Consider the following 14,967-nt stretch of genomic DNA (forward strand, 5'->3'; position numbering starts at 1 on the left):
CAGAACCCCATTGCCATATTCTATGATTTTGAACTCTAATACTTCTATTACAGTTCATGGACTGCAGAAGCAGATTCAACAAGCAGAAAACCCAAAATCGATACCACCGCCGCCACCTCCTCTTCCAGTGACATCACCCACTTCAAGTCCTCTCAAGTAAGGACATTTTTTTTTCTTATTCTCCATTTTAGAGATCCATGAAATAGACTCATTTTACAATGCATTGGAGTTTCAAAATAGAATGAATGTCTCAGAACAAGATGTGGCAACTATTTAACAGTATTGTGAAAGTGCAGCCCCTTTAAGGGGCGGGATCGACAGACCACAGTACTGGCTTGGGGCCAATCTCACAGGAGCGTGCTAAACCCAGCCAATAGGGAGTTTGCTCAGGACCCTGGGAGCAGGACCCTGGACAGTATGGACCTCAGAGCCGAAGTGATGAGACCTTTTATATTGTGTTCTGTGCCTGTTACCTAACTGCCTTTGCCTTGCATCAGTCAACTCCTTTGTTAACTACTCGAAGCCCCTAGTGTCTGTCTCGAGTCACCACATCAGCGACGAGGTAAAAGTTTTGATCGCAACATATAAAGATCCAACCATCTTCAGCTGCTTCATCAGCGACCTCCCTTCCATCATAATGGCAGAAGTGGGGATGTTTGCGGATGACTGCACAATGCTCAGCACCATTCACGACTCCTCAGATAATGAAACAGTTCATGTCCAAATGCAGCAAAATCTGGAGAATATCCAGGCTTGGACTGACAAGTGGCAAGTTACATTCATGCCATACAAGTGCCAGGCAATGACCATCTCCTACAAGAGAGGATATAACCACCACCCCTTGACATTCAATGGCGTTACCATCGCTGAATCCGCCACAATCAATATCCTGGGGTTACCATTGATCAGAAAGTGAACTGGACTAGCCACATTAATACTATGGCTACCAGGGCAGGTCAAAGGCTAGGAATCCTACGGCAAGTAGCTAACCTTCTGACCCCCCAAGGCCTGTCCGCCATCTGCAAGACACAAGTCAGGAGTGTGATGGAACACTCTCCACTTGCCTGGATGAGTGCAGCTCCAACAGCACTCGAAGCTCGATCCAGGCCAAAGCAGCCTGCTCGATTGCTCCCCCTCCCACAAACATTCAAACTGTCCACCACCGACGAACAGCGGCAGCCATGTGTACCATCTACAAGATGCACTGCAGTAACTCGCCAAGGTTCCTTCGACAACACCTTCCAGAACCATGACCACCCCTATCTAGAAGGACAAGACCAACAGATACCTGGGAACCCCACCACCTGGAGGTTGCTGACTTGGCAATATGTCGACGTTCCTTCACTGTCGCTGGGGCAACATCCTGGAACTCCCTCCCTAATAGCACAGTGGGTGTGCCTACACCTCAAGTACCGCAGCGGTTCAAGAAGGCAACTCACCACCCCTTTGATGTGTTGGCTAGTGTAGGCTTGAGAGATGAACAGACACTTCCAACACTGATGAAGGTTCAACTCAATTTTATTAACTACTTCTAACTAACTAACACAGGAGGACTGTGGGTCTAAATAATGCTAACGTGAACTAGAGACCTAAGCCTTGTCTGAACCAGTTATTCTCTCAGTACGTGTTGTGAGTCCGTGCTGGGCTGAATGAGTTCCTGTTACACTCAGAGGCAGCACCCAGAATGAGCGGGAACCGTGGTGCCCTCTGCCTTTATAGTGTGTGTATTCTAACTGGTGATTGGCTGCGGTGTTTGCACATGTTGATTGGTCCCTGTGTGTGTCCATCAGTGTGTGTCTGCACCATGATATACGGTATATATTGTGACATCCCCCCTTTTATAAAAAAGTGTTGATCTAGGCATGTGGTAATAAATAGTGTGGGTGTGTGGAGAATGTACTTAGCTACGTGTGAGGTGCAAAGACATATGTACAAAGCTATATACAGGGAACAAGACTATTTACAGAGGAAGGTGCCTGGTGCAGATGACTACCATGAACTGGAACAACCAACGAATCTATTTACAAATCACTAGATAACGAATGGAACAATAAAGGATATGGGAAAAAGAACATTTCAGAAAGTCCACATGTGTGCAGAGTTCATAAGTTCAGTCTCTGAGGTGGGCGATGAACTCTGGTTCACCGCCTCAAGGGTGGGGCAATGGCTGGCGCCTCAGGAGCCGGGAGGGCTGCAGCACTGTCAGGGGCAGGCAGAGCGACTGGAAGCGCCACACAGTCCACGGCGGGATCAGTAGAAGAGCTGGTCGAAGGATCCCGTGACGACCCTGGAACCAGGCGAAGAGCACGCCTGTTGCGGCGCCGAATGGATCCATCCGGTAAGCGGACCAGGAAGGAGCGGGGGGCCACCTGCTTTAGAACAACAACAGGCGCAGACCAGCTACCATCCGGGAGGTGGATGCGAACCTTGTCGCGTGGATGGATGTCAGGAAGGTCAGCAGCCCGTGAGTCGTATGCAGTTTTCTGCTGTAGTTGAGACATGTGCATGCGGTGGAGCACGGGGACATAATCGAGGTTGGGAGTGAGAATTGATGGCACTGTCGTTCTGAGGGTGCGGTTCATTAGCAGCTGAGCAGGCGACAGGCCGGTGGAGAGCGGGGCGGAGTGATAGGCCAGCAGAGCAAGATGGAAATCTGAGCCGGCGTCGGCGGCCTTGCTGAGGAGCCGCTTTATGATGTGGACCCCCTTTTCCGCCTTCCCATTGGATTGGGGGTATAGGGGGCTGGTCGTAACGTGCTGGAAATTGTAGTGTCGGGCGAAGCCGGCCCATTCCTGGCTCGCGAAACAGGGGCCATTGTCTGATATGACCGTCAGCGGAATGCCATGGCAGGCAAATGTCTCCTTACACGCCCTGATCACAGCCGAGGATTTGAGGTCGTGCAGCCTGATGACCTCCGGGTAACTAGAGAAATAGTTGATGATGATAACGTAATCCCTGCCCAATGCATGGAACAAGTCGATGCCCACTTTGGTCCATGGCGATGTGACGAGCTCATGGGGCAACAGGGTCTCCCGTGGTTGGGTGGGCTGAAAACGCTGGCAGGTAGAGCAGTTGAGCACCACATTGGGGATGTCATCATTGATGCCCGGCCAGTAGACGGCTTCTCTGGCCCTGCGGCGGCACTTCTCGATGCCTAAGTGCCCTTCATGGAGTTGCTTCAACACTAGCTGGCGCATGCTTTGTGGGACGATGATGCAATCCAATTTCAGGAGCTGCCCGTCGACAACTGCCAGGTCATCGCGGACGTTGTAAAATTGCGGGCATTGGCCCTTGAGTCACCCGTCCGACATTAGGCGCATCACCCGCTGCAGAAGTGGATCAGCCGCTGTCTTGCGGCGAATTTTCATCAGTCATGCATCCGTAGCTGGCAAATGGGAGGCTGCAAACTGGATGTTAGCGTCTATTTGGCAAATGACGCCGTCATGATCACACGGAGTTGCGATTGAGCTTGAGAGAGCATTGGCAACAGCGAGGTCCTTGCCAGGGGTGTAGATCAGTTGAAAGTCGTACCTGCGCAGCTTGAGTAAGATATGCTGGAGGAGTGGCGTCATGTCATTCAAGTCCTTTTTGATGATATTTACAAGGGGGTGGTGGTCGGTTTCAACCGTGAACTGCGGAAGTCCATAGACGTAGTCGTGGAACTTCACGACTCCAGTGAGAAGGCCGAGACACTCTTTCTCGATCTGCGCATAGCGCTGCTCTGTGGGAGTCATCGCCCGCGACGCATACGCAATGGGGGTCCATGACGAGGCCTCGTCTCGTTGCAGGAGCACAGCACCAATGCCCGACTGACTGGCATCAGTAGAGAATTTGGTCTCTTTGGTCAGTTCGAAAAAGGCCAATACTGGGGCCGTGGAAAGTTTGGCCTTCAGTTCCTGCCATTCACGCTCGTGAGCAGGGAGCCATTGGAAATCTGTGGTTTTGCGAATCAGGTCTCTGCGAGCCCTGGTGCGTGAGGCAAGATTTGGGATGAATTTCCCGAGGAAGTTCACCATACCCAGGAACCGGAGAACCGCTTTCTTGTCTTCGGGCATCTTCATGGATGTGATTGCTGCAATCTTGTCCTCGTCCGGACGCACCCCCTGGTGGGAGATGTGATCCCCCAGAAACTTGATACTTGACTGGCCGAAGGAGCATTTGGCCCTATGGGGGGGAGGGGGGGGGGGGGGGGGGTGGCAAGCCCCAGCTTGGAGTCAACAGGACTCGGCAGTATTGTAAACATTCCTGTAACTTCATCTGGCCTAGGGGAGTCAGGGGCTTCTGAAAATTACTCAATCAGCTGCACTTGTCGAGATGGGTGAGGCCAGCTTGCCTGTTGTTAAGGCAGTGCCTTCTGAGGTGACACTGACTGTTGACAATTCAATTGCCCAGAAGGGTGCCAAGGCTTTGGTAGGGCTGGGAAGGTCTTGGCGGACCCGGAGGTCTCTGGACCAATTGATGTTTTGATGGAATCTCTTTCCCTTGTGGCCTCTTACAACGTTTCTAAGATTTTTTTGAGGTAGTTGTTTGAGGGATTTAAGTGGGGAGAGATGTGTTAGTGCAGTCCCTTTAAGGGGGTGGGCCTAACGGCCGATGTGACTGGTTCCGGGCCAATTGCGCAGGAGCGAGCGAACCCCGGCCAATAGAGAATTTGGGCGCGGCTCTGGGAGCAGAATCCTGGACAATGCGGACCCCGGAAGCAAAGTGTTAAGACGTGTTATATTATGTTCTGTACCTGTTACCTAACCATCTTCTATCTTTACCAATAAATCCCTTTGTTAACTACTGGAAGCCTCCAGTGTGTGTCTCGAACCACGGCAAGTATATTAAATTCACAAGCATTCCATTTACTAGAGTTCACACAGTAACATGGTACAGTAAAGTTAATTTTCAGTTTTATGCATTGTAAGGTTGTAACACGATTATGAGAACCTCGAGAAGCTGTATAACTTCATCATTACCCCTCTGTCTTGTCATCCTCAATTACTTGTGGCTGGAATGAGTGACTGATCTCTTGGGTAGTGGCAACACCGGACTCTGTATACCACTGGAGAGCTCTGACAGCACCATTACTGTTCTTGCTGACATTCAGACAAATGCAGTGCTGGGGAGAACTGAATGCAATATCTATTGTTGTGGAAATTTTTGACAATGGAAAGGGAGTTGCAAAGCTGTAGTGGCGATAGATATAGGTCATAGCCTTCGATATGCTTCAACTCATCCACAATCCTTCTGCAGCGAGAGTTCATGAATCGAGAAGATTGACCGTGTGACATTTTATCTTTCCATGTGAACAAGCCTTTGATGCAATTTCCAGTTGATATCTACAATGTGAACTCGCTTGTCATATCAGTAATAATAAGCTAAAAACGTAAAAATCCCATGCAACAGCACACAAAAATCCATGAACTCAACACAGTTTGCTGTTGATAAACAATCAGGAAATCTGCGGGATTTTGGAGTCCTGATGCTACAACTGTAGAATCTCCAGGTATTACACTAACAACAATTTACAGCCTTGGGAATCTTTCCCAAGCATTGCTGATGGTAATGGGTATTGGAGGTTCACTGAATATTAACTATAGTTATCTTAACTGCTGGCACCGTATTTTGAAAATTCAGGTCTGTTTTGTTAATCGTATCCACGCCAGTTGGTGAAGTCAAGACTAAGACACAAAGCCTTTCCTTGCTTACGGAATTTATTGACTTTGTTCAGTGCCAATACTCCTCACATTCCCCAGTGTCCCAGCTGTCCCCTATTCATTCATGTTCAAATACTCTTCACTAGTTTTCCTTAACAATGCAATTGACATCAACAAACCTAATGTAATTGACATTAACAAATCTTGGCAATTAATTGATGAGACATTCACATACCTTGCACATAATTTTCTAACCACTGAAGGGATAATTTCACAAACATGTGCTGCTGGTGAGCGGGAGTGAGACTTAGAACATAGAACATAGAACATTACAGCGCAGTACAGGCCTTCGGCCCTCGATGTTGCGCCGACCTGTGAAACCACTCCAAAGCCCATTATTACTATTCCCTTATCGTCCATATGTCTATCCAATGACCATTTGAATGCCCTTAGTGTTGGCGAGTCCACTACTGTTGCAGGCAGGGCATTCCACGCCCTTACTACTCTCTGAGAAAAGAACCTCCCTCTGACATCTGTCCTATATCTATCTCGCCTCAATTTGAAGCTATGTCCCCTCGTGTTAGACATCACCATCCGAGGAAAAAGGCTCTCACTGTCCACCCTATCTAGTCCTCTGATCATCTTGTATACCTCAATTAAGTCACCTCTTAACCTTCTTCTCTCTAACGAAAACAGCCTCAAGCCCCTCAGCCTTCCCTCATAAGATCTTCCCTCCATACCAGGCAACATTCTGGTAAATCTCCTCTGCACCCTTTCCAATGCTTCCACATCCTTCCTATAATGCGGCGACCAGAATTGCACGCAATACTCCAAATGCGGCCGCACCAGAGTTTTGTACAGCTACAACATGGCCTCATGGCTCCGAAACTTAATCCCTTTACCAATAGAAGCTAATACACCGTACACCTTCTTAACAACCATCTCAACCTGGGTGGTAACTTTCAGGGATCTATATACATGGACATCGAGATCTCTCTGCTCATCTACACTACTAAGAATCTTCCCATTAGCCCAGTACTCTGTCTTCCTATTATTCCTTCCAGAATGAATCACCTCACACTTTTCTGCATTAAACTCCATTTGCCACCTCTCAGCCCAGCGCTGCAGCTTATCTCTGTCCCTCTGTAACTTGTAACATCCTTCCGCACTGTCCATAACTCCACCGACTTTTGTGTCATCTGCAAATTTACTCACCCATCCTTCTCCGCCCTCCTCCAGGTCATTTATAAAAATGACTTCCTATTGCCAGAGAGCATTCACAATATTACACCTTAGATGACTGGTGCTAGATGTTGGAACAGAATGTTTCTGGGATTTGACATGCATTTTTGGGGAAAATACTTGGGATTGCAAAATATCTGTTTTTTAAGATTAGTCTCACCATAAGAAAAATACCTGAAATGATTTGAAAAATATGAGATTACCAAACATTGTAAAGATAGAGCACAGGATTTTTCAACCTCTTAAAACCTGGCAAAAATGACCTGTTTTCCTACAAGAAACCATGCACACAGGTAATGCCAGTTAAATAACTTTTTTCTGGCCTTCCTTCACTCCGCACTCATTCTGTGTATGACTACCCCACAGGGAGTATATAATTAGCTAACATCAATAGCAAGACGTCAGTTTATTATTGGTGTGCTAGATTGAGAACTTGGATATGACACCTTCTGCAGAATAACTTCTGTTAGCATCCGTATGGAGACTTTGAGGAAAACATGTATGTATTTCAACAGAAATCTTATGAAGATCATCAGTAAAAGGCAGAAAAAAGCCAAGTCGCCTGCGGTTGAAAAAACTCTTTCTAAGGAATCAGGTGAGCATCAGTTTATGACTTATGATACTTGCATATGGTCAAATATGCTTTTTAAAGTTAGTTAAATATCGATCAAAATATAACTTGCATCTCCATCCTTAATTTCTTAAAATTGCATTTAATATTTGAATTGGTTAGCACACCTCTGTCATCTGTCTGCTGACTTTATGTATTATCAAGAACAATACTTGTGATGCTCTTTCATACAAGTTAAGAAAACAGTAATCATTCTGAAAGTCTGTGCCCTGAACAACATCCAGACTTGGGCTGATAAGTGGCAAATGACATTCACACCTTATGAGTGCCAGGCAATGATCATGTCCAGCAAGATAATCTCACCATTGACATACAATAGCTTTGCCCTCAACCTCCTCAGAGTTACCATTGACCAAACTGGACCAGCCATATAAATAGTGTGGCTGCAAGAGCAGGTCAGAGGCTGGGAATGCAGTAATGAGTAACTTGCCTCCTCGATCCACAGAGCCTGTCAACCACCTATGGGCCACAGGGCTGTAATTTGCAAAGGCCCCTTGATAGCACATCCCGAATCCACAACCTCTGTCGCCTAGAAGGAAGGGCAGGAGAACTGCAGCCCAAGTTCCCCATCAAGTCACACATCATCCCGACTTGGAAATATATTCTAATCTTTCATCGTCACTGGGTCCGTATCGCAGAAGCTCCCTACTTGACATTTCTGTTGGAGTACTTTCAGCACATGGACTGAAATGACTCATCATAACCTTCACAATGGTTGGACATGGGCAGTACACACAAGCCTTGCCATTAACACAAACATTCTAGCAATGAATAACTTAAATAGCTACAGCTGCTAATGCTGATGTTATGCCATTTTCTATCTGTGTTTTCTACTTTGCAACAGCATTTAAATAGCACTTAATTGTTGTAAAATTCTTTGGGACGTCCTGAGGGTGAGGGTTGTGAAGGGACCTATAAATGCAAGGTTGCTGTGGTCACCCTTGCACACTTTGTAAATAATTTGGTGAGCACAGCCTTTTATTGTCCAATTTTGTTGTGAAAAATATCCCAAGGTAATTACACACTCTGGTAACACAATAAAGTGTTTTTGAATCCCTGAGCAGCACACCCTTCTCTACAAGAAAAACACATTCTTCAGCTGGCTGTGCACAAACCCAATGGAATGTTACAGCTGTAAATAAGAATCACACAGATATGTTAGTATTCTGTTGACATACTTGTAGTCATTTGAAATAAATCAGCATTTTTGCAGGTTTTTCTCTAAAATAGGAAAGTCACAGCAGATATTTAACTGACTTTGTTCAACATCTAGAGTGCACAGGTTGTAAATTATACAAAATGCTACTGTAGCTTTAAGCCTTCTGGAACCTAAAGCATAATGGTCAGAAGTGTGTTTGCAGTTTATGATAAAGATACACACCTGTTGCGCGTGTGAGTGAAAGGAGAATATTGTGGGTGCCGGAAATCAAAAAGAAAAACAAAATGTTGAAACGACTCGGCAGATCGAGCAGCATCCGTAGTGAGAGAAACAGAGTTAATGGAATGACAATTCGCTCCCAAGTCGATAGCACAGAGTTAGGAATGTTCCTGACTCTACAAACGCAACTCGGGAGAAAGTGCCCGAGGTAGTTTAATTTTAATTCCTGCGGGGAATGGGTTGGGGGAGGAGGAGGAGGGGGGGGGGGGGGGGGGGGGGGGGTTAAATTGGAGTTTGTCCCTCTGCCCCACGGAGACAGTGTGGAGGCAGCCACAGGGGTAATGGGTGAACTCTATGTAGGGACTGCCTCAGTGATCTGGACTTTGTCCCAGCTGTGATGAGAAAACTCTAAAACACAAATGGCAGACTCCATGGAAAGCTCCGATGGTATTTCTAAAATAAACTAGAAAGCAAGTCTTGATTTCTCCAACTCCAATTCTGTGTTCCACGATCACTTTTCCTCCAACTCTACAGTGCCACCTGTATCCTCTTTATGATATATATGATATATATATACATGCCGTCTATCAAACAATAAAGGTCTATCAAAGCTCCAATTCTATTTTAAGCATTGAGGAACATTAACTCTTTCCTCACAGATTCCCCCTCATAAATGATAAAAACTTTAAGTTTGACATAAATTTCCATAACACTAATGTATATGTTTTATTTTCTACAATAAATTCACTTTATTTCCCCATCTTAATTGAGTTTTAAAAATCCACCCTCACATTCTCTTCCTTACAGGAAATGATGCCCCTCTTTAACAATTAAAAAAAAAAGTATTTTATTACAAACATGTAATAAAACAGGTTATAACACATAAATACCCGGGAAGCATACTTCCCAGCAATCAACTATACAGTCTGTACAATTTTTTCCCCCTTTTTACACCACACCCCTGCGCCGAACAGCTCCTCAAACACGGTCACAAAAATCCTCCACCTTTTCTCAAACTCCCCTGCTGAGCCCCTTAACTCATACTTTATCTTCTCCAACCGCAGGATGTCGTACAGGTCATCTAACCAAGTCGCCACTCCAGTAAAGTTTGCCGCTATCTTGGCTAAGACCGCAAACACGCTCGCCCAGAATCTTCCCAATTTTTTGCAACTCTAAAACATGGGCGCGTGATTCGCTGGTCCGGCCCACACCTCTCACACTCATCTGCTACCCCCTGAAAGAACCCACTTGTTCTTGCTGGAGTCATATGCACCCTGTGCACAACCTTCAACTGTTTCAGGCTCATCCTTGCACAAGAGGAGGTCCTGTTTACCCTTCGCAGTGCCTCACTCCCCAAGTGATCTCCCCTCCCAATTCCCCTTCCCAATTCTCCTCGATCTTCATCACCTACTTGCCTCCCTGGCCCCCCAGCCACTTGTACATATTCCCAATTCTTCCCTCTCCTTCCACATCCGGAAGTAGCAGTTGCTCCAGCAGGATGCATCCGGCAAGCTAGGGAACACCTTCCAGACCTTTTGCGCAAAGTCCCTAACCTGCAGATACCCAAACTCACTCCCCCTTGGCAGCTCAACAATCTCCCTAAGCTCCTCCAGACTGGAAAACCCTTCTTCCGAATACAGATCCCACACCTTGGCCAGCCCCACTTCTCTCCACCTCCTGTACACACAATCCAACCCCTCGGCTCAAACCCATGATTCTTGCACAGCGGCGTTAGCACCAATATCTCTTCCACACTAAAATGCCTCCTCAACTAATTCCATATCTTCGCTGTGGACTGCACCACTGGGCTCCCTGAATACCTACTCGGAGCTGTTGGCAACGCTGTCGTCACCTTAGCCCTCCAACTGGACCTCTTACAAGACTCCTCCTCCATCCTAACCCACTCTCTTTAACAATTTCTAACAACTTCTTCGCCCTACTCGTGAGACAGGCAGATAATTGGTAACTGCTATGAAGCCACTCGATCTTGTCAATCTCCCTGTTTTCCAGCATCTGTTTTAGATTCACAATGCCAATTTGTTGTCTCTTTTTATTGACACTTTTTGTACAGTGGGCATTCTCTCAAAGGGGCTTATTGTCTATGTGACACTCTTTTAGGTACTGTTCTTGAATACAAAATCTCAGTCAGGATCTTGGATGTAAAAATGCTGTATCTACTGTCTCAACCCGGGCAAGTGTCTCTGCTGCCAATGTACATTTTACCACTCTTCTCATCTTTTTAGTTTCCCATGCCAAAGGAAAACATTTATCTTTCTCTCCCTGGGGAAAACTTACAAATCCTCCTACACTGGAAAAGCCACCATAGGGATTAGCATAGGATAGATCACCATAAACAATCAGTTTCAGTTTTCTGACATCACCTAAAAACGGAAATTTCAAAACACAATTCTCCAATTTTAATTCTGCCAATCTTTCGTTTGCTCGAACAATTTCTTCAGCTTTGGGGTCGTTCAGTTTAGTGCTCAGTTCTAAAACATAAAACCTGGCGTCCGGTTTTGTTTGTCTGATCACCAATTCAGTTGCCCAATTGAACTTCAGAGTTCTGCTTTTTCAATTTCAGAAGCCGCTATGGGGTTAATATTCTCCAGGTCAGGCTGCTGATGCAGAGTGACATGTGAACCACTCTGCCTGATTTCTAACCCAATGCATTTGAATGCACCAGAGGCCTAACTTTGTTCAAAGCCTGTTAGTAACAGTATTTTCAAATTCGCTACTACCACCCCACAAAAAAATGATCTACATGCACCATGAAGATGCCCGAACGTTTCCCTCCATGGTGCTAATAAAACATCGCAGGGTCTGCTTTCAACAGAAGACAGCCCAATAAAACCGACGGCATTGAGAAACACCAAACTCTGGAGGCGTCATTAAACTCGCATACACATTTATTTATCTTCCAGAGTGCCCTTTCTGTGTTTGCCGCATCTTTCAGAGAACAAAGAAAAATTTATCTTTGCAGCTGATGTCCCTGTAAGAAAGCAGCATTAATATCTATCGACTTGCATTCCCGAGCAATTGCAGCTTACAGAGCTAACAAGATCTTCTTCTTGCTGTAGATGAATCTACCCTTACATCTTGGTCACCCAGGTTTTCTTCAAACCCTCATGTCACCAGCCTGACTTTGGCCTTCTAAGTTCCATCAGCAAGCACCTTTTCCATGCATATCCATCTATGAGATAGAACTCGTCCCCTATCTGGGAGCTCCACATACACCAAATTCTTTTAAACATTGCAGTTCTTGCTGTTCTGCATCTTTTATGAATTTGATTTGTTGCAAGTCACTAAGACCTCTCGATCACATGTGCTTCTTCTGCTCCTTGTTGCATTCCTACTTTATACTGTACTTCTTGACCTTGTTAAGCTGCGCCCTCTATCCTGCCTTTCTGGGACTGCTACTGCAAATCTTCCCTTTCTATTATGAGATGTTCTGTCAAAGGTTCTTGATCTCTTCTTTTGGGCATGTTCACTGCCAGACCTACTATCCGAACTCACACTATGTTTCTGTGCTCTCCATTGGCCTAACCTTCCCTTTATCTTGTACATTCAATCAGTTCTTACATTTTCCAGTGGCTTTACCTGTTCAACCAAAGTTGGTTGCATCCTTCCACCCTTCTGGTAAATATGCAACGTTAGTGCCAACCATGGGCAGTTGTCCTTTGGGACAAATAGCCTAATCTTATGTCTCGCTTCAGACACCCTGGGCGGAATTCTCTGCTTGCCGATGCCGATGGGGCGGAGAAACACTTTTTAACGACTGAATCGGGGGCGGTGCCTGCTTTCAGATGCTCCACCCCCTCCAAAACGGCATCATCAAGGAGTACTCTGCATGTCGTTGGGATGGTCACGGGGGTTTGCCTCAAGGCCTTACCCCGATGCTCCGCCCCTAATGGGGCAGGGTTCCTACTGCGCGGTTTGACTCATGGTCTCAGTGGGAGGGAACCCGGTTGTGGCGGCTGCAGACTGCCACAGGTGGGGGCAGGGGGAGCCGTGCTGCTGGCCTGGGTGGCGAGGAGGTGTCCAGAGGGGCACTATCTGGCAGATCAGCCCCGCACGCGGACAGCGCCTTGTTGTACCGCGCGACCGCTGCAGGTCGTTGCCGTGTGCATGCGCAGCCGTGGACCCCGGTTGTTCTCTGACTGTTTATTTTGTGAAGGCCGTCTGTTTTACATGATGCTGCTGCTAGCTCCTCAGAGCATCAGTGCTGGGGCCCTCAACGCTTTTTTTTCATCGTAAAACTAGACACTTTCTCTGGACATCGCTTCAAAATCGGAGAATCCCAGCCCCCTGTCAATTTCCACGGATCTGGTCCTCGTTATTCAGTAACATATGTATATGAGACGTACCAGAGCCGGGATTCTCCCCTACCCGGCGGGGCGTGGGGGTCCCGGCGTACCGGAGTGGCGCGAACCACTCCAGCGTTGGGCCTCCCCAAAGGGTGCGGAATTCTCCGCACCTTTAGGGGCTAGGCCCGCGCCGGAGTGGTTGGCGCCCCGCCCACCAACGCGAACCGCCTTTGGCACCCCACCAGCCGGCGCCACGACTGGCCGAAAGGCACTCGCCGACCGGCGTGAGTCCGAGCATGCACCGAAGCGTCAGAGGCCGCTGACGTCACCCCGGCGCATGCGCGGTGGAGAGGGTCTCTTCCAGGCCAGGCCACCGTGGGGGCACCCCACCCCCCCGGGGTCAGATCACCCCGCGCCCCCCTCCGGAACCCCGGGGCCCACTCGCGCCGCCTGTTCCCGTCAGCACCAGAGGTGGTTTAAACCACGTCGGCGGGAGAGGCCTGACAGCACCGGGACTTTGGCCCATCGCGGGCCGGAGAATCGCCGCGGGGGGCCCGCCGATTCCCAGGTGGCGGAGAATTCTGGCCACGGCGGGGGCGGGATTTACGCTGGCCCCGGGCGATTCTACGACCCTGCGGGGGGTCAGAGAATTCCGCCCAGGTTCCTCAGCTCTTTCAGTAACCTCTTTGAATCTGAAAACTTGTCATCTGTGGCCACTAATCTTGATGATTGTGCCCAAACAGTCTGGTTTCCATGCTGTAAATTATTACCATCTGTACCTATAATCTTTCCTGGACCTTTCCACTCATTAAATCCATCTCTTTTATAGTATGACATGTCTCCCTGTTTGAAAATAGTTTGCGATGGCCATACATCAAACTCTCCAAATTCTTTCCGATTTCTGCTTTAAGCAATGCTGACTTGCCCGTTCACATGCTCTGAAAAGGCAGAGCTGACTTCCGGTGGCAGGGTATAGAGAGCAGTTGCAGACGAGGTGGCTTCCACCAGAGTACCCTGATTTTGGCTCATTTCGCCCAGGTTTTGAGGGACGATTTGGGGAGGAACGTGGTTAGTTTGATGGGATAAGAATCCCACGTAAAAGGAATGTCCATAAGTATAAAACCAGGCAGTGGAAAAGTAAAGGTTCATCGTCGGAGCTTCGAAAACTATATCTGTTCAGAAATTGACGAAGGCTCCTGCTGCCTCTTTAGCCTCTCCGCCAACTGATAAGATGTTTACAGGCAGCAAGGCAGGGGAATTTGAGAAATTGTGGCAGGCTGTGTCTGAAGGCCTAGAGACAGAACAATTGAAGGAGCCTTGCCCACTTTTTGTGCGGCCCTGGGAACAATGGACCTGACAGTAAAGGGACAAGCCACGGTGCTACAGGGTGTGGTGATGGCCCTTTCAAGGCAGAGTGGCCAGATCGCCTCCTGGAAGCGGAGACGGCACGGGTGGCTGGGGACACCAAGGCGTTATGGATGAAGGTCGATGCTCTGAGAATCACTGCAGAAGGCAGAATGTGAGACTCGTTGGGCTGCGGGCGGGTTCAGAAGGGAAGATGATGGGGGAGGGTGGATTGGCTTCCCCTCCCGAGTTGGATCGGGCCCAAAGGTCACTCAGGCTGAAGCCCTGTGCTGGTGAACCACTGCATGCGATTATCGCGCGTTTTCACAGTTACCAAGAAAAGGAAAGGGTCCTGAGGTGGGCGTAGGACCATCAGGACTATAAATGGCAGAGCCACGGCATTAGGCTCTCCCAGGATGTGGGAGT

The 14,967-nt window shown here is 47.7% G+C and overlaps 1 protein-coding gene across 3 annotated transcripts in view; it reads left to right on the forward strand.

Moving 5' to 3' along the window:
• LOC119950883 (shootin-1-like) overlaps positions 1-14,967 on the forward strand; it is a 144,834-nt gene that overhangs the window by 92,842 nt on the left and 37,025 nt on the right. For all 3 annotated transcript variants that reach the window (XM_038773771.1, XM_038773774.1, XM_038773773.1), the window contains exons 11-12: positions 54-156; positions 7,400-7,479. In XM_038773771.1, the coding sequence (XP_038629699.1) occupies positions 54-156; positions 7,400-7,479 (183 nt within the window). The remainder of the gene's footprint in view (positions 1-53; positions 157-7,399; positions 7,480-14,967) is intronic.

The sequence above is a fragment of the Scyliorhinus canicula genome, chromosome 16 (genome assembly GCF_902713615.1).
Source record: "Scyliorhinus canicula chromosome 16, sScyCan1.1, whole genome shotgun sequence".
Taxonomy (NCBI): domain Eukaryota; kingdom Metazoa; phylum Chordata; class Chondrichthyes; order Carcharhiniformes; family Scyliorhinidae; genus Scyliorhinus; species Scyliorhinus canicula.